Here is a 17,778-nt window from a genome sequence, read left to right as displayed (position 1 = left end):
CATTCAGTAGTTTGTTATGTGCTCCACAAGTTTTCAATAAAGTACAATTATAACTAACACATGTAGTAAGAGACATGTACTGGACCTCAATGCATCAAAGCAACATACACAACAATGCTTACCTATATTTGTAAGGCACTACACGATTTCTTGAATTTGTGTGTACCACATAGTAAAACACTTAACAAGCAGTTGGATTGGATCATCCTCCTGCATTCTCTCTACAAGAAAATGCGGTATTGTCGTTATCTTTTCAAGTTGAGATACCATATCTATTCCGACTCAATTAACGTTGAGCTATCTATTACAACTAAGATGTTGTAGTTAGATAGGCCAGAAACTGTGACAGAGTCACTTCATGTTTAGCAGTTTGTCACTACCATTATTGAGCTGCTATATATTGAGCTGCTATAATTGATCAAGTGTTCAGCAAAATACGCTGATCTAAAAACATTGCTAGCCACCTAATATGGCAACATGTCTGAATAGACATTTGCAACTTGCCTACCTTCCTTGACATCAATTCAGCTACATGTGACAGATGATCCAACTGTAGTGACTGAAGTGCTTGTGTGATTTTCAAACTGTGCAACATTCATGTTGGCGTAAATTAGAGCAACAGCAACCTCAGCAGCTGAAATAGCCAAAACAGTGCAATGGTTATGCTGACTGGCTGACTTGAACTTGTCAACTGGCATTCTTTTTTCCACTCTGTCTCATTAATGAGAACTGAAGTTAACAGTCTAGACAGACAACATTTAAATATCTAAACTAGAAATCGAAGCGGCAAGCATAACATTACCGTCCGAATGTATTGAGAGGACATGATGAATCACATCCGGGCAAGGGCAGCAGTGGAGGTGCTACAACTGAATCTGCTTTTGGTCCTTTGTGATAATAGATTTTGACCGTGTACTGTCTGCAATCAAATTACAGTCTAGACCTACTTTGCTATATTTTCATATACAAATAGCAACAAACCCTAACTCAGAGTAGAGCTCGATCATGACAACTGATGCATATGGAGGATTCTCACCATCAAACAGATTGAGAGCACTGAGCAAGGCAACCAGTGTGTCGTCGTGCTAGAATCATATCAATCATTTCAATAAAACCTCTATTGTATATGAAACAATGGTAACCTACAGCTGAATATATAAACAACTTTTGTTCATTTGGATTGTTTCCTTGCTCTTTCTTATTCTGCATGTTGGTCACAATATCATTTACCAGTATCCCTACCAGCAAAAATCCAATAAATTCGTTGTAAAGTAGTTAGTCAATAAAATTACAAAACATACCTGCTGTGAGTCTGTGTGCTGTAAGGCCTTCAAACCGCTTCATTTTTCTAAATACAGATATGTTGAGCAGTGTCTCATATTGCTGTTGTGATAACCAAGAGGGAAGCGACAAGTTGTGCTGTTGCTGTTCATAGACAGAAATGATACTGTGTATTAGTCAAAATGGTCTTCTCGTTCTATAATTAACAACTCACTTGAGCAAACAGTATCCCTCCAATGTGACCTGCTTCGTGCAGATCCATCTCGTGAGTCACACCTGTCTTGTTCTTCAAGTAATCAAGAAGCCACTACACAACAAATTGAAGCAAATTAATTAAGTGATCATCAAAGATTACTAAGTATCATAAGGAGACTGGATCTGTAGCGTTGCACACCAAGACATCGAAATCAAGTCTATGACAAACACTACAGCTGAATAGGTTTCTGAAGTCTAACAAATGTACTTATGCAACAGCTCATTTAACAAATACTGAACACAAAGCCTTCAGTGCCACCATTTTTAAGACAAAACAATGTAATTGTTATTTGTCACCGCTAATGAAGCTTCTGCAGTCACACATGTACCAGTCCACATAAAATTCTACTGGAATCTAATCAACGATCTATTACTCATGAAAAGCGGTTGTAAATGCAAATTTCAGATTTCTATATTACTGTTGTAGCAAGCATTGTACCTTTATTACAGCAACATGTGGTTATCAATAACACTTGCCTGATTTTCTTTTCTTTTCTGTACCCAATCAGGGTCATTTATCAAGTTGTTTTCAAACTGTTTGTAGACTGGGCAGTCAGCAGTAAAGGCATGCAGTACCTTGAAACACACAGAATATCTATACAGTATTACTAAAACAAAACTGTTAAAATACACATACATTATCTTCATCCTTTGGTACAGTATGGATGGGAACTGGCTGCCATTTTAGGTTCTTCAGAAACACCTGTTGCAATACAAAATATTAATTAAGCCAACTGAAGCCTGTCTATAAGTATTCCTGTGATCCATTAGGATGATAGAATGCCGCCATCTGACACTCTGCACTCATGAGTGTTCGATCGACATCAGTACTCCGTACATAAACCTGCAGAGCACATCATTAATAAACAATTGATATCAAACAAAGAAAATGTTGTGACCTCGTTTCTTGAATATGATCCATCAAACAAATATGTTTCACTATTTTCTGTTGTATATCGTTTCCTCAAGTGTGTTCCTAGCTCATACTGTTGCACCATTCCCAGCTACAAATAAGCCATTGATTGCTTGATTAATTTTTCAGTACTAAAATTTGGTATCAAGAATAGCTGCCATTAACACAGTAGGACCTGTGTCAATTGGCCAAAACCATTTGGCCAAGGAAAGTCTTTATGAGGATCTGTGGGATACGTTCCTGTTGGTGATCTGTCACCATGTCGAAATACCTAAGAACAACTTCATTATGTAGAGATCAAAAATACGACTTTCACTAACTACTACATCCACATAGACCAGGTTTACTATACTAGCTGCAAAAAGCAATCGATGATCATACAAGCATAAAGATGACAACAGCCAAACGTGGAGAAGAAAAAACATGATGGCCACGGAGAGAAAGACAGACAGACAGACAGACAGACAGACAGACAGACAGACAGACAGACAAACAGACAGACAGATAGACGGACAGACGGGTGTCACAGACAAGACAATATCCAGATATTAGATACTCAACACCTAGACATTAGAAATAATTAGAACAGACTGGCGGACACACAGACAGCAGCTAACATAAACACAAAAGTGTGTAGTTTGCATTAAGCTAAAGCTGAACTCAGTAGATTTCTTGTATTTAGTGTTAGAAATGTAACGTAGAGTTTGTGTTTCAATAAATAAAATTGACAGACAGACAGACAGACAGACAAAAAGACAATCTATTCTCATACAGATTCCACTTGTACATATGCTAGGATTTTTAAAATACAAATCAGTCCTTGCAAACAACAAAATCATTAATTAAGTAATGGACTTGACCTTGAATGTCAAAATCAAATAATCTATCTAGACATATACAGACGGACAGGCAGACAGACAGACAGATAGGCATGCAGGCAGACGGACAGACAAACAGACAGACAGATAGACGGACAGACAAACAGACAGACAGATAGACGGACAGACGGGTGTCACAGACAAGACAATATCCAAATATTAGATTTTCAACACCTAGACATTAGAAAAATTAGAACAGACTGGCGGACACACAGAGAGCAGCTAACATAAAACACAAAAGTCTGTACGAACCAAAGCTACTAGACGTAGGTTTGCTAGCGCAACTGGTATCAGACACAGCAGTGCTACTTGAATACGAAACATCCAGATCTGGTGACGTAAAAAACCCAGATACGAACACCTGTCGACCTCGGAATACTGCGCTGCGCGCAATCTCACTGTGTCCGCATGAATATAATTAATTCTATCAACAAACGAATAACTTTCCAACAAACAAACGTTAGATCTTGCAGTACGTGTACAAAAGTTAAGAAAGTCCAAATCTATTAGAATTAAGCTAAATTTCTGCAAGATACGAGGCAGCAAAACTACCTCAAAGCGAAAACTACCAGAAACGTAGCCTCGTACCCAGGCCCTCTTACCAGAAACGTAGCAATTTTTTTGGGGTCCACTTCACACACACATCCAGGATATATAGCCCGGATAAGATTAACTTGCACGTGCACAGTAGACCATTCTCACGTGCACAAATGGCTAGTAGTTCGAAATGTGAGGTGTTATGCTGACAAATCGTGGGAATTGCGCTTTCTCTGCGATCAGTTACCACACTGGGTAAGCAACAGTGGCTAGTGAAAGAAGAGCCCCAATATGGGGAATGTTGGTTGCTACAAACCGTTTTTTGCAGAAATCGACTTTCTCGAGAAACAATTGACTCCAGAAAAAGCTCTTCGTGATGCGACTATCATACAAGACGGCAGAGGTTTGTACATTTTGCTAGTTAATTGATATTAGTTAATTAACTAATTATTAATTTATTAGAATACAGTATTTAGTAACATTAAAGCACAATTTATGTATTTATGGTAGTATTTTTGAACCTTAAATGTGATTTAATAAATAGTAATTTATAATTTATAAGTATATATATATAATTTAGAGAGAGAAATAATATTATATTTTATAACAAACTGCTAACAGACAAAACCGGCAAATCCCAAGCAATTACATCAGCATCTGACATTAATCTACTTTGTATCATGCGAGCATTAAAGTTTCACAAATTAACAGACAGTTGCTGCATTACATTATATATATGGATAATGTGTGTTAGATACCTATGTAGGTGGGTTTATATAAATATATGTATTTCTAATATATATATATATATATATATATATATATATATATATATATACTAGTAACTATTGCAGAAGAACCCGTTTTTAATTAATCATGTACTCTGCTGTTACTGCAATTAATTTGTTTGCATAAGAAATGTATGGCAAACAGGTAGGATCACAGGAAGCTGTTGATCTGCGCCATGGACAGTCTGTTGCCACAGAACACAGTTTTTCATTAGCCTAAAATAGAAGCAATCCATGATCCATTTTAACATAAAACAGGAATAACTTGTTCTGAACACTCATTCTGAAAACTCTAACTACAATCTGTTCCTCTCTATAGATCAAGGAATATGAACAATCCAGGACATTTGTTGTTGTGAATTCAGTTAATATGTAGTGGTGAGCTAATATTTAGTGGTGGAAGTTTTGATTGATGTCTACAGTCAATGTTATTAATTAAATTTATATAGTAAATGTCGATTGATTATTGCAGTTAATATTTATTGATTTAATACATTTCATATTTCTTTGATTAATTAACACAGTCAATATTGTAAATAGAGTCAACATAACTTCTTTATTCTGGTTGTTGCAGATTCTAGATGAGTAACCTGGATAACTTCCATTGTTGCACCTGCCAGAAGACGAATTACATGTGAGGTTTAGGCATAATTCACCTATGTTTCGATTAATTAACATTTTCTGGATCTTGATAATGTACTTGCATGCAATGTCTCAGTTGTATGTACTGCACTTGTAAGTCAAAGAAGGTTTGAATTTTTAGTTCATCTTTCGAGATTCTCCACAGAGTAACACAGAAAGTGCCTTTTCTTCAGGGAGCTGCCGTGACCAGTTTTCTGAAGAAACGAGTGCAACTAAGTTTGTATAGCTGCATTGCATTTTGACTCGTAGTGCTTTTAGCTATTGTACTTTGTACATTTGATAGATTATTTGCAGGATCTTTTGGGAGACCAGCCATGCTGAAAGAGATTTCTGAATAAATTTCCAACATGATGGTGTATCTATTTATATCTATAATGCTCACTTGAACAATCTGCCATTCATTGTGTCCCTGGCTGTTAGATTGGGAGTTGCTCTCAGATAGGGCTCCATATATGAGGGCTAGCTGTTACAGTAATTCTGGTTTGAAAACTTGATAAATACCAAAGGGCGGTGTTTCTTTACTATGATGAGATGGAGCAGTTGATGATGCGTATTCACAGTATCTTATACCATGCTCAAATTGACCACAAATAGAACTACGTATATACAAGCACAAAACATTATCATGTTACTTTGAGTCTTTCTTCAACATCTAGAGCATACACTGTTATATCCAATTGGTAATGACTATAACTGGTTAAGATTGAGTTATGCGTATACAGCATTGTAAACTGGTAAACAAACATCATAAATCTGGTAAGAAATGTCACAGCAGTCGCTAGATTTTGCTAGAGAGTACTTTGACATGTCATTCCCCGATCCACCTTCCAATATTCTTCATACATCCTATACACACAATGCAAAATATTAAGCATCTCATTCTTCAGGTAAATTTTTGAATCTCTTTCTACGCATTGTAGTGTCCTGTCTAAGTGACTAGATGATTTTAGTTAGCATTTCATGTCCCATTTAATTAATTATGAGATTGTACATTACATGAACTAGTTACTTGTAATCACATGTACCACACATCCTTGCTAAGTACCTATAGCTAAAGCATGCTTCTTTTAATAGTGTGATGAGTTTCTTGACTGCTGCTTATCCTTTGGGACCCGACCTGTTAAAGGAGTCAGCATGGAGACGACCAAAGAATGTTCTCAAGGTTGGAAACTTGGGTTACACGTATGCTCAATCTAGTGGGACACCGTTTGGACGTAAGAAAGGACTGGCGACCAGGCTGGCCGATTCTTCAATCAAGAAATTGATTCCACATGACACTACAATGAAAGAATTATTTACAACTGAACGTCCATACACCCCTGAGCTCGATCTGTCCGTATCCACAATCAGAGCAATGATTGCCAGTAGACATCCGACGCGCCAACAGGTTGTTCAATGGGATTTCGATACTCGATGTTGGTTTGAAAGCGATTTGCTCACACCAAGCCAACGAGCTCAGTGTATTGATCGAGGAATAATAGTAAGTGCACATGCCTTTGCCCTAATAACGCACCATACTTACCTTTCTTTTTATATGTACGTTTGTCTTCTACCTTCACTTGAATTCCCCAGCCTGGTGAGTCACACTGATATGTAAAGAAAATATAACAACTAATTCCACGAATTTTAGGTCTTCGTCTTGCAAACGGTCCAAATCAATATGAAGGTCGGGTAGAAATCTTGGTTGATGGTCACTACCACGCAGTCTGTTCAGATGGTTGGGATAACGTTGAAGCCAACATTGTGTGTGCCCAACTAGGATATTCTACTGGCCAAGCAACCTCAGGAAGCAGATGGGGCTACAGCAAAAAGCCCTACGTTATCAGCAAAGTAGGATGTACAGGCAATGAAAAATACATTCAAAATTGTTTTCGATACAACTTGGGAACAACCTACCAAGGTGGATATTGCCCCAGTTACCGATATGCTGGAGTCAAGTGCAATCCAGGTTGGCATGCATACACGACAACAATTGCCGTCGCTCGTAATAGGTTTGGTCACTCACTCGATTATTGTTTTCATCAAAGGTGTTCGGCTTACTAGAAATGGCCTATCAACAACTAGTCCCAATGGCTACCTACAAGTGTATGACAGTTCAACTAAACAATGGGGTCCTGTTTGTGGCGGATCGGTCTGGGGTAACAGACAGCGCACGGATGCCTGCCAACAAGCTGGGTTTGGCCCTGCATATTCTATTTTACACACAGTCTTTGCAAGAAAGACTGCAAGTGGGCCTCAAACCAGTGCTCGTTGCCTCAGCAGCACAAACAAGCAAATTGACTGCAACCAGGGTGTTCAATGGGTAGCATCTACCTGCACAAAGAGCACTGACAATCCGTACATCAGCTGTCAGAAACGTAATGTATCTCTAGGAAATGCTCAACAATTTAATGATTATTGAATTGTCTCTCGTTTGTTAGCAATCCGTCTTGTTGGTCGCAATCAATATGAAAGCAGGGTGGAGGTATTGAACGGAGGTGTATGGGGCACAGTGTGTGATACGAATTGGGATGCCAATGGTGCACAAGTTGTGTGCAAGCAGTTGGGGTACCACGACGGAGGTACAGCATATCGAAGTGCACTCTATGGTCGAGGCCGTGGTCCAGTGTGGCTTGACAACGTAAACTGCTATGGCAGTGAAAACGCGATCACAGACTGTAAGCACAGTGGGTTCGGGCAAACAAGTTGTTCTCACGACAGAGACGCATCGGTTCGTTGCAACCTACCACCTGTCATCAAAGTTCCATGTTGAAAGCTCCAGTTGCTGAGCGAAACAATTAGCCAATTGCTAACGATTTATACCCTGTTAAACATTAGGTGTTCTCTATACACTAAAATTGGTGTAGTACTGTGAAACCATCTTAACACTAGTGGGAGTGCCTGGTAACACCACGTCATGGTGTCACTGTTACACTGTATGAAAAGTGCTCTAGATACACTTGGATCGGTGTTAAGCTGTTACACGCATCGTGTTCCTGTTACACTTATTGGGTGTTACCCTAGCACTTCCACCAAAAATGACCCCTTATATTGTTACAAGATGCGCCAATTGGAAATGCAAGGTTTGGAGTTCGAGGCAAGAATGGCTCATTAAAATTAATTTCTTTTGAATACTGGCTGATTTCAAAAACATATATTCTCATACATCACCACGTATACTCATCATACTCATAATCCTAGCATCAAGCTAAAATAGCAAGAAAACTAGAACCTGTTGGAGTTATCTTCCCTGATGCTGTTTCTATCTAACAGTAGTTCCAGATAGGTATAAAAGACACTACATCAATCTGGGTACTTCGTATCGAAGCAGAAAACATTCCAAGTAGTGCCATAGGGCAGTCCATAGCATCCAGTACCTCAAAAAAATGTTTCCTTCCGCTACCATAAAGATGTGTTTCAGATTGTTCTTGCTTCCTGCTATGACAAGATGTGGGCAGACTTGAAAGTTTCGTTTTGCAAAATCTTCAGGGTCATCACCATCCTAGAGCAGACAACAGAGAACTGAAAAATAACACATGATTAACAATTACTAATAGAGACATCACACGTATATGGGTGTGGTCAGCAATATGTAGTTAATTATAATTAAATTATCCTGTAAACTCTGCAAATTTATAGTAAAATTTATCTCTCGCTCGATGTGAATAGCATGTAGAACAAGTAACATGTCAATACACTAAAACAATTAATTGTTAAGTGAAAGATCATCAGAGGTAGTCAGCAGGACTCCAATAGTACATGTACCTAACAGCCGATGCACCCAATAATCAAATGGTAAAATTCAAGCTTACATTTTCAATACATGTAGTCAAAAAGTTTACAATATTTACAAATTTAGATTAAGCTAAAACTACAACTTCATGCAGTTAAGAACCAAATATATGTGTCTGCAACCATTTTACACATGCATTGCTGTAATGCAGATAAATTATACGAATGAAACTCAAAACATATCCATAATGTATACAGCAAACTTAGTACATTATAACATATCGATATGTACTTCATCACTTCATCTAGCAATGGCCTCTTCCATTTGCTGGATACTTCCATCATTATCACAGTAAAAGCAGCTAAAGTTCTAGAACCTACATAACATTCCAGTATAAAAAACTAACAACTTTCTGCACCAGCTTAATTCACAGTAATCAACTCATACAACTCTGTTTTCAGTCAGGTGTGCCACCCAACTTAGTGAGGACAAGTGTGCCACTCGCCACAGACAGCAGAGAGTAAGGTTTTTTTTACTAAAATAATTCATTATTACATGTTTGCCACAGACAGCAGAGAGTATCTGCACTAAAAAGAGAATAGAATCGTGATATAAGCTGACAAGATACTCACACCACTATAAACTGAGTAAATTGTCATTTGCCTAGTTTGTCATAATTCAATCATATCATTAGTAATAGTTTTTACTAACTAACTCTTGAACACTGTTGCAATCCCATGTACCAATCAGCATATGCTTAGGTACTGAGATAGACAAGCCATTCACCACAAACAAAGGTTTTTTCATCAATTGTACATGTAAGTCTAAGTCAAGCGTCTATCATATATACATCAGAACACCAAATATTTCTACAATAGCAAGTAAACTAAAGCTGTAACCATGTTATCCTTTCAATAACTTGATACCTATTTCATCTATGCCTACACACTAAGTATTGGTATTTCATCTCTTTGATTGACCTTGTAGGTGTGAACATGACAAGAACACCTGTTGTCTTCCACACAACAGTGTTCCTATTCTTATTCATCATAATCATACTTGCGAGCAGTCATACACGTAGCGGCATGTAGAAGGCAAATCCTACATTCCAAGGGCATTCTCTCAGAGGTGCCATTCGAACCAAATTGAGCAGGCGCAGTAGCATATGATATCACGTGCTTTACTATGTAGGTGCAGGTGTGCCTGTAGCACCGTAGAGTGTATGGCGAGTGTTAGTGTGACTGAAACACTCCATGGTGTTCACAGAACCCACCTGTTCTAGCAGTGTATAAGCAAATTGATGTCAACAAGAAGAGCAATAATTGTACAAAAAAGTCTGGTGTGTCGAACAAGTAGATGCAGCACTATCACTAGTCTAGTGATCACTGACTTTCTACTAGATGAGACACACAACAGTAATAGACAAAATCAAGAAGCACCTAAGACAGTATCCAGTACTATGCTAAACAAAAACAGAATAGAAAGAGTTACAACCATTGCATGCTGGGATCCTGGTATCAAGTGCAACAAACACAATCCAATTTATAACTTGTAAAAATTTATTGCAGCTAGACACCATGCTTGCTTCATTGATTGTCTATTGTAGTCTCATATTAAAAGTGAGACACTATATGGTCTATCAAATTTGTGCGCACAACAGTAAATATACTGCTCAGAAATCTTTAAAAAATGTAGTTGGATTTGGACCATTCTCTTGCAGCAAAATCCATATCTGACTATATATGTATGGACAAGCTACCAAAGTGTTTACATAAACCAATAAATCCATGTTACAAAAAGTATTATTGAGTTGATAACATAACAGATCAGGTATTCACCAAATTTACTAATCTAGAAGCATAGCATATTAACTAAAGCCATGATGTGTTTGAAAGACATCTGCAATGTGTCTACCATTGACGACATCACTTCTGCCGCACATAACAAAGAATGCAGCTGTAGTGACTGAAGTGCAGGCAGTCATGGTACCGCGCCTCACCATGTACTACAGAAACAGCACCTAGAATAGTCAGAAAAGTGCAATAGCTGCACAGACTGGCCGACTTCATCTTAATTGTCAACTGGCGGTCTTTATCCCACTCTGTCCCATTTCCGAGAACTGTACTGGAGTTGACAGTAACAACCTAAACAGACAAAAATCAAGACATCAGATCTAAAGTAGAAGCTGCAAAACACAGCATTACTGTCTAAATGGATTGCTGAATCAAATCCTGACAAAGTTAGAAGCAAGGTGCACAACTGAGTCTGCGTTTGGTTTATCATAACGATAGAGTTTGATTGTACACTGTGACAATGTTGAGCAAACAGTACTCTGCTGATGTGTAAGCTGCTTCATTTAGGTACAGTACTTGTCATGAGTCACAAGGAGCCACTGCACAACACATCTTATCACTCAAAGGGAAAAAATATTTGAAAACAAGCAATCAACCGATTAATAAACTCAAACACACACAGTTACTCTATCTTTATTAATCTACAAAAAATCAACTACACATTAGTGTATTAATTAATTACAGAAAGCGCACATGTAATAAAACAGATGACAAGGTTTAGATTCACTACACAACAAGACACCAAATCAAGCATATGGCAATGATACAACATTGATTAAACTGTATGATTTTTGAAGTCAACTAAACAATATATTAAGTTAATTCTTATAATTAATTAATTAATTAATTAAGTCATGAACCTGCAGATCCAACAAAGATTTATCCTACAAATTTAACACAAAGAACAACAGTCTAACCAGCTGTAGCGTCAACCACAGAAGTGGTAAGTCCAAAGAGAAACATCAGCTGTCCTAATGGCCTAGCTAAGATACCCTGATGTTACATAGCCCTCGAAATACCGAACTGCGCAAGTCTACCATCCAGTATGTCGTTTCCAGCATGGTGGGGAAACCCCTCCAATCGGTGAGCGACAAAGTGGAGACTGTAGTTCCGTACTAACTGTTCACTGAAGTGCTGTCCACATGCCTGTTTTTTGTGTATTAATCTAGATATACCTATATGTTATCTGCATGCACACCTACTGTAATAGACGCACAAACTTTTTGGTAATCCGGACAACATTTTATCCACCTGAAAAGCACGTCTTTTATTCGTTTCCCGCATGACATTATTCCTGTCACATGCACACACCATGAGCTATCACAGAGTGAGCGCTCACGTCAACAAGAGAGCTACATATGTTACAGACTGCAAAGAAACACTGTGCATGGGTTTGGGCAAACAAGTTATTCTCGCAACACTTTGTGTTACTATCACCAGTTGAACATATTGTTCACACATGCAGTACTGTTGGACTGTCGCTTGCCAATTCGTTCCACACGAACCGCCTAAAGACAGTAAAGCAACAGCATCTTGCCAAAATAGCAGATCAGAAAGACGGAACCCTATACATAGCTAGAACTGGGCTATACTCTGAGACTCATGTTTGGTCTATTTGATTTGGTCTATTTAGTCATATATTGATTTAGACAGAAATGATACTGTGTGTTAGTCAAAATGGTCTTCTCGTTCTGTAATTAACAGCTCACTTGAGCGAACAGTGTCCCTCCAATGTGACCTGCTTCGTGCAGATCCATTTCGTGAGTCACACCTTTCTTGTTCTTCAAGTAATCAAGAAGCCACTACACAACAAATTGAAGTAAATTAATTACGTGATCATCAAAGCTTACCTATGTAAGTATCATAAAGAGACTGGACCTGTTGCACACCAAAACATCGAAATCAAGTCTACACACACACACACACACACACACACACACACACACACACACACACACACACACACACACACAATTTAATTGTTATTTGTCACCACACACACACAATTTAATTGTTATTTGTCACCGTCAACGAAGCTTCTGCAGTCACACAGGTACCAGTCCAAGTAAAATTCTACAGGAATCTAATCAACGATCTATTACTCATGAAAAGCGGTTGTAAATGCAAATTTCAGATTTCTATATTACTCTTGTAGCAAGCATTGTACCTTTAATACAGCAACATGTAGTTATCAATGACACTTGCCTGATCTTCTTTTTTCTTTTCTGTACCCAATCAGGGTCATTTATCAAGTTGTTTTCAAACTGTTTGTAGATTGGGCAGTCAGCAGTAAAGGCATGCAGTACCTTGAAACACACAGAATATCTAGAAAGTATTACTAAATCAAAACTGTTAAAATACACATACATTATCTTCATCCTTTGGTACAGTATGGATGGGAACTGGCTGCCATTTTAGGTACTTCAGAAACACCTGTTGCAATACAAAATATTAATTAAGCCAACTGAAGCCTGTCTATAAGTATTCCTGTGATCCATTAGGATGATAGAATGCCGCCATCTGACACTCAGCACTCATGAGTGTTCGATCGACATCAGTACTCTGTACATAAACCTGCAGAGCACGTCATGAATAAACGATTGACATCAGACAAAGAAAATGTTGTGACCTCGTTTTTTGAATACGATCTATGAAACAAATATGTTTCACTATTTTCTGTTGTATATCGTTTCCTCAAATGTGTTCCTAGCTCATACTGTTGCACCATTCCCTGCTACAAATAAGTCATTGATTACTTGATTGATTTTCAGTACTAAAATTCGGTATCAAGAATAGCTGCCATTCACAACGTATATAGTAGAACCTGTGTCAATTGGCCAAAACCATTTGACCAAGGAAAGTCTTTTTGAGGATCTGTGGGATATGTTCCTGTTGGTAATCTGTCACCATGTCGAAATACCTAAGAACAACTTCATAATATGTAGAGATCAAATACGACTTTCACTAACTACATCTACATAGACCGAGTTTACTATACTAGCTGCAAAAAGCAATTGATGATCATACAAGCGTGAAGATGACAACAGCCAAACGTGAAGAAGAAAAAAAACATGATGACCACGGAGAAAAAGACAGACAGACAGACAGGAAATTTATTCTCATACAGATCCTACTTGTACATATGCTAGGATTTATCAAAATACAAATCAGTCCTTGCAAACAACAAAGTCATTACACAGACAGATAGACGGGCAGACGGATGTCACAGACAAGACAATATCCAGATATTAGATACTCAACACCTAGCTATAGACATTAGAAAACAGCAAAAAATTTAGAACAGCCTGGCGGACACACAGAGAGCAGCTAACATAAAACACAAAAGTCTGTACGAACCAAAGCTACTAGACGTAGGTCTGCTATCGCAACTGGTATCAGACACAGCAGTGCTACTCAAATACGAAACATCCAGATTATCCTGGGACGAAGTGACGCAGAAAACCCGGATACGGACACCTGTCGACCTCGGAATACTGCGCTGCGCGCAATCATACTGTGTCCGCATGAATATAATTCTATCAACAAACGAATAACTTTCCAACAACAAACACTAGATCTTGCAGTACGTGTACAAAAGTTAAGAAAGTCCAAATCTGTTAGAATTAAGCTAAATTTCTGCAAGATACGCGGCAGCAAAACTATCTAGGCGAAGTTGAAACGCTCTTTGCCAATGTCAAGGCCTTGAATACAGATAACTTAATTAAACATCTACTACTGTCGTTGCAGTCCCGTATGACAACAATTACACAATCCGCTGAGTTGAAAAACGTAGATTTGGTTGAGGGGTACACATTTACTTAAGAGGGCGTGGCTCTGCACAACAAGGCTAATGTATTAGTGATTATCATATCTATGAATGCTGCACTGTATAAAACAGGAAACCAAATGTAACACTATAGTGTTAGTTCAGTGTAGTTCAGTGTGTCATGTCGGTGTCAGTTTCTACGTCTGTCATCCTTGTTACATTCGAAAAGTTGAGGGGGCACGTGCCCCCAGTTTCCCCCCTTCCAACGCCCATGACTTAACTTCTGTTGGCAGATGGTGAACGTTGGCAAAGAGTGGAAAGAAACTCATGGGTATATAGCCACTACCAGGTATTAAACAATTTTTGAGTGGCTTTGACACCAACAGAACACAATGTACTATATACATATCACTGTGCCTCAAACTATCACTTCCGGTGAAGTGAGGTAAACACACACACACACACAATTCGTTCAACAGGAAACTGCATGAACTCATTCCATTGTCTGTGGTCTACGTATCCGTCTCAAACACCACGCACAGACGCATCATTGTGGGAGTGCCTTCCTACAACACAGCACTGATTGTTACGAATTTCACCGCGAACACTTACCTAGCACATTGCCTACGTACAAATTACGCTTGCGGTTATTTGTTCGTCGGCTACAAGTGCAGATGCAATTCGGTACTTCATCACAGTTAGGATCAAGCCAGCATGGATGTGACTAGAAGACTCTCGCTTCTGTTGGCAGCTTGTTCTTTTATTGCTGTACATGTGCACGTTTTGGTCAATGCAGATTCCGTTAGCGTCAATGCTGCAAAGTTAAATCAGAACTTTTTCTCGATCTTTACTGACGGGGTCAAAGATTTAAATGCCAAACCTGTCTTTCGAGGAGGATCTCGTTCAACTCCGGATCCCAACAAGATTGATCTTCTCTTTGTTATGGACAATTCCGGTAGCATCGGCAGTGCTAACTTCGTTAAGCAAAAGACCTTTGTCAGTCTGATGATCGACCACGTCCTAACTGTCACGTGCACCAAATCGATCCGAGTCGCAATTATCAGTTTTGCTGCGTCGTCCCAGATTACGGTCGAATTCGACTTCAATGATTACTCGGGATCGGCGACTCCTCGCGTTGATCTGAAGAATGCAGTCAATGGTATTGTCTACGTGCACGGGTGGGCTACGAATACTGCAGGTGCTCTAGACGAAGCACATTCTCTATACAATGACGCGTCCAGAGGAGCGAGATCGGATGCGACCAGAGTTGTTTTCGTGCTTACTGACGGAAAATCTAATCAAGGTGGAGCTCCAGGTCCCAAGGCAGACGTTCTACAAAACACAGACGGTGCTAGGGTTTTTGCGGCGGGCGTGGCTAATTTTGGCTCCACGAGCAGTGACAACGAGTTGAATGCCATCGCTTCACAGCCTGACGCCAATCACAGGTTAGTAGTAGATGATTTCGACGACATGGACGACATCGCTGCTGAATTTGGCGCAAGTACGTTGCCTAACCATTTTCGCTGCCTTGCTTGTCAAGCTACACCACGTGACTTTGTTCCACTCTGTCTATTGCAGAATTGAGGTGTAATGTGATTGACTTAGCAACTTATCGTCCGGAAGACTGGAACTCTATTGTGGCCGGATTCAAAACCATTAAGCAAAATGGTGTCATCAACGATCTCGCAGCACTTCATAATCAAGTCTTTTCTGTATCAAGCTCGGCCCATGGGTACGTATTCCACAATTTTGTAAATAAATAAACACATACTGACGAGCCGTTTCTGTATCCAGTGGTGCGGGCTTCTTCCCTTGGCATCGTTCTTTCCTCAGTATGTTGGAGCACGCTTTACAAATCGCTCAAAACGACGTCTCACTTCGTCTCCCATACTGGGATTGGTCAGGAGAACATGTCGCCACGTCGGCCATTTGGGCTCACTTGGGCAGCGGTTCTCTCAACAACGGAGCGGGCCCCAACGATTGTGTCAATAGCGGACACTTTAGTCAAGCGTTGTGGCATCCCGATCCATCCGAATGTATCGTACGGAATGTCTTCAATCCCGTGCCCGGAACGCAACAGGCATCACAAGCACAACTGAACAATGACCGCACAAGCAATCCAATCTATGACAACTTCCGTCCGCAGACCGAAGGGAGTGGAGCCCGGCACAACACTTTGCATGGACGATTCGGATCATCCGACATGAATTCGGGTGAGTCACCACGTGATCCTCTCTTCTATCTGGTGAGTCAGAAGTTCTTGTTCTATCCGAATAATTCATAGTGACACATGCATGTCTCGTGCTCTTGTATAGCATCACTGTTTTATCGACAAACTGTGGTACGACTGGCAAGAATTGTACGGGGATGATGAAAGTAACTATCCAGCTGACGGCACTCCTGGTGTTGTCTACACACTTAATAGTGTGATGAATTTCTTAACTGCTGCGTATCCTGGGGGAACAGACCTGTTAAAGGAGTCAGCATGGAGACGACCAAAGAATGTTCTCAAAGTTGGAAACTTGGGTTACACGTATGCTCAATCTAGTGGGACACCGTTTGGACGTAAGAAAAGACAGTCGACCAGGCTGGCCGTTTCCTCAATCAAAAGATTGATTCCACATGACACTAAAATCGAAGAATTATTTACAACTGAACGTCCATACACCCCTGAGCCCGATCTGTCCGTATCCACAATCAGAGCAATGATTGCCAGTAGACGTCCAACGCGCCAACAGGTTGTTCAATGGGATTTCGATACTCAGTGTTGGTTTGAAAGCGATTTGCTCACACCAAGCCAACGAGCTCAGTGTATTCATCGAGGAATAATAGTAAGTGCACATGCCTTTGCCCTAATAACGCACCATACTTACCTTTCTTTCCATATGTACCTTTGTCTTCTACCTTCACTTGAATTCCCCAGCCTGGTGAGTCACATTGATATGCAAAGAAAATATAACAACTAATTCCACGAATTTTAGGTATTCGTCTTGTAAACGGTCCAAATCAATATGAAGGTCGGGTAGAAATCTTGGTTGATGGTCACTACCACGCAGTCTGTTCAGATGGTTGGGATAACGTTGAAGCCAACATTGTGTGTGCCCAACTAGGATATTCCACTGGTCAAGCAACTCCAGGAAGCAGATGGGGCTA

General features: G+C 39.5%; 4 protein-coding genes across 4 annotated transcripts; 2 read left to right on the top strand and 2 right to left on the bottom strand.

The window, feature by feature from the left end:
• Positions 1 to 33: 33 nt before the first annotated feature.
• LOC134189739 (lysosomal acid phosphatase-like) lies at positions 34 to 3,692 on the bottom strand. Its single transcript, XM_062658107.1, has 12 exons — positions 3,580 to 3,692; positions 2,625 to 2,720; positions 2,436 to 2,540; positions 2,298 to 2,380; positions 2,174 to 2,243; positions 2,014 to 2,112; positions 1,496 to 1,588; positions 1,302 to 1,425; positions 1,147 to 1,238; positions 982 to 1,085; positions 803 to 919; positions 34 to 743 (listed from the first exon to the last, which is right to left on the bottom strand). Exons 1-12 carry the CDS (start codon positions 3,649 to 3,651, stop codon positions 611 to 613), a joined length of 1,188 nt encoding a protein of 395 aa, XP_062514091.1. The 5' UTR covers positions 3,652 to 3,692; the 3' UTR covers positions 34 to 610.
• Positions 3,693 to 4,698: 1,006 nt separating this feature from the next.
• Positions 4,699 to 8,163, top strand: LOC134190344 (lysyl oxidase homolog 2-like). Its single transcript, XM_062658797.1, has 7 exons — positions 4,699 to 5,030; positions 5,227 to 5,286; positions 6,369 to 6,774; positions 6,867 to 6,870; positions 6,925 to 7,242; positions 7,322 to 7,651; positions 7,715 to 8,163. Exons 2-7 carry the CDS (start codon positions 5,234 to 5,236, stop codon positions 8,044 to 8,046), a joined length of 1,443 nt encoding a protein of 480 aa, XP_062514781.1. The 5' UTR covers positions 4,699 to 5,030; positions 5,227 to 5,233; the 3' UTR covers positions 8,047 to 8,163.
• Positions 8,164 to 10,790: 2,627 nt separating this feature from the next.
• On the bottom strand, positions 10,791 to 13,668 carry LOC134189740 (testicular acid phosphatase homolog). Its single transcript, XM_062658108.1, has 7 exons — positions 13,489 to 13,668; positions 13,351 to 13,433; positions 13,227 to 13,296; positions 13,065 to 13,165; positions 12,569 to 12,661; positions 11,211 to 11,398; positions 10,791 to 11,150 (listed from the first exon to the last, which is right to left on the bottom strand). Exons 1-5 carry the CDS (start codon positions 13,585 to 13,587, stop codon positions 12,643 to 12,645), a joined length of 372 nt encoding a protein of 123 aa, XP_062514092.1. The 5' UTR covers positions 13,588 to 13,668; the 3' UTR covers positions 10,791 to 11,150; positions 11,211 to 11,398; positions 12,569 to 12,642.
• Positions 13,669 to 15,262: 1,594 nt separating this feature from the next.
• Positions 15,263 to 17,770, top strand: LOC134189738 (uncharacterized). The gene is made up of 5 exons (XM_062658106.1): positions 15,263 to 16,126; positions 16,204 to 16,357; positions 16,420 to 16,870; positions 16,941 to 17,552; positions 17,607 to 17,770. The coding sequence occupies exons 1-5, from the start codon at positions 15,340 to 15,342 to the stop codon at positions 17,619 to 17,621; spliced, it is 2,019 nt and encodes a 672-aa protein (XP_062514090.1). The 5' UTR covers positions 15,263 to 15,339; the 3' UTR covers positions 17,622 to 17,770.
• The last annotated feature ends 8 nt before the right edge of the window (positions 17,771 to 17,778 follow it).

The sequence above is a fragment of the Corticium candelabrum genome, chromosome 14, assembly GCF_963422355.1.
Source record: "Corticium candelabrum chromosome 14, ooCorCand1.1, whole genome shotgun sequence".
Lineage (NCBI taxonomy): Eukaryota > Metazoa > Porifera > Homoscleromorpha > Homosclerophorida > Plakinidae > Corticium > Corticium candelabrum.
The sequence above is the reverse complement of the archived record's forward strand: the minus strand, read 5'-3'. Positions and strand labels throughout refer to the sequence as shown.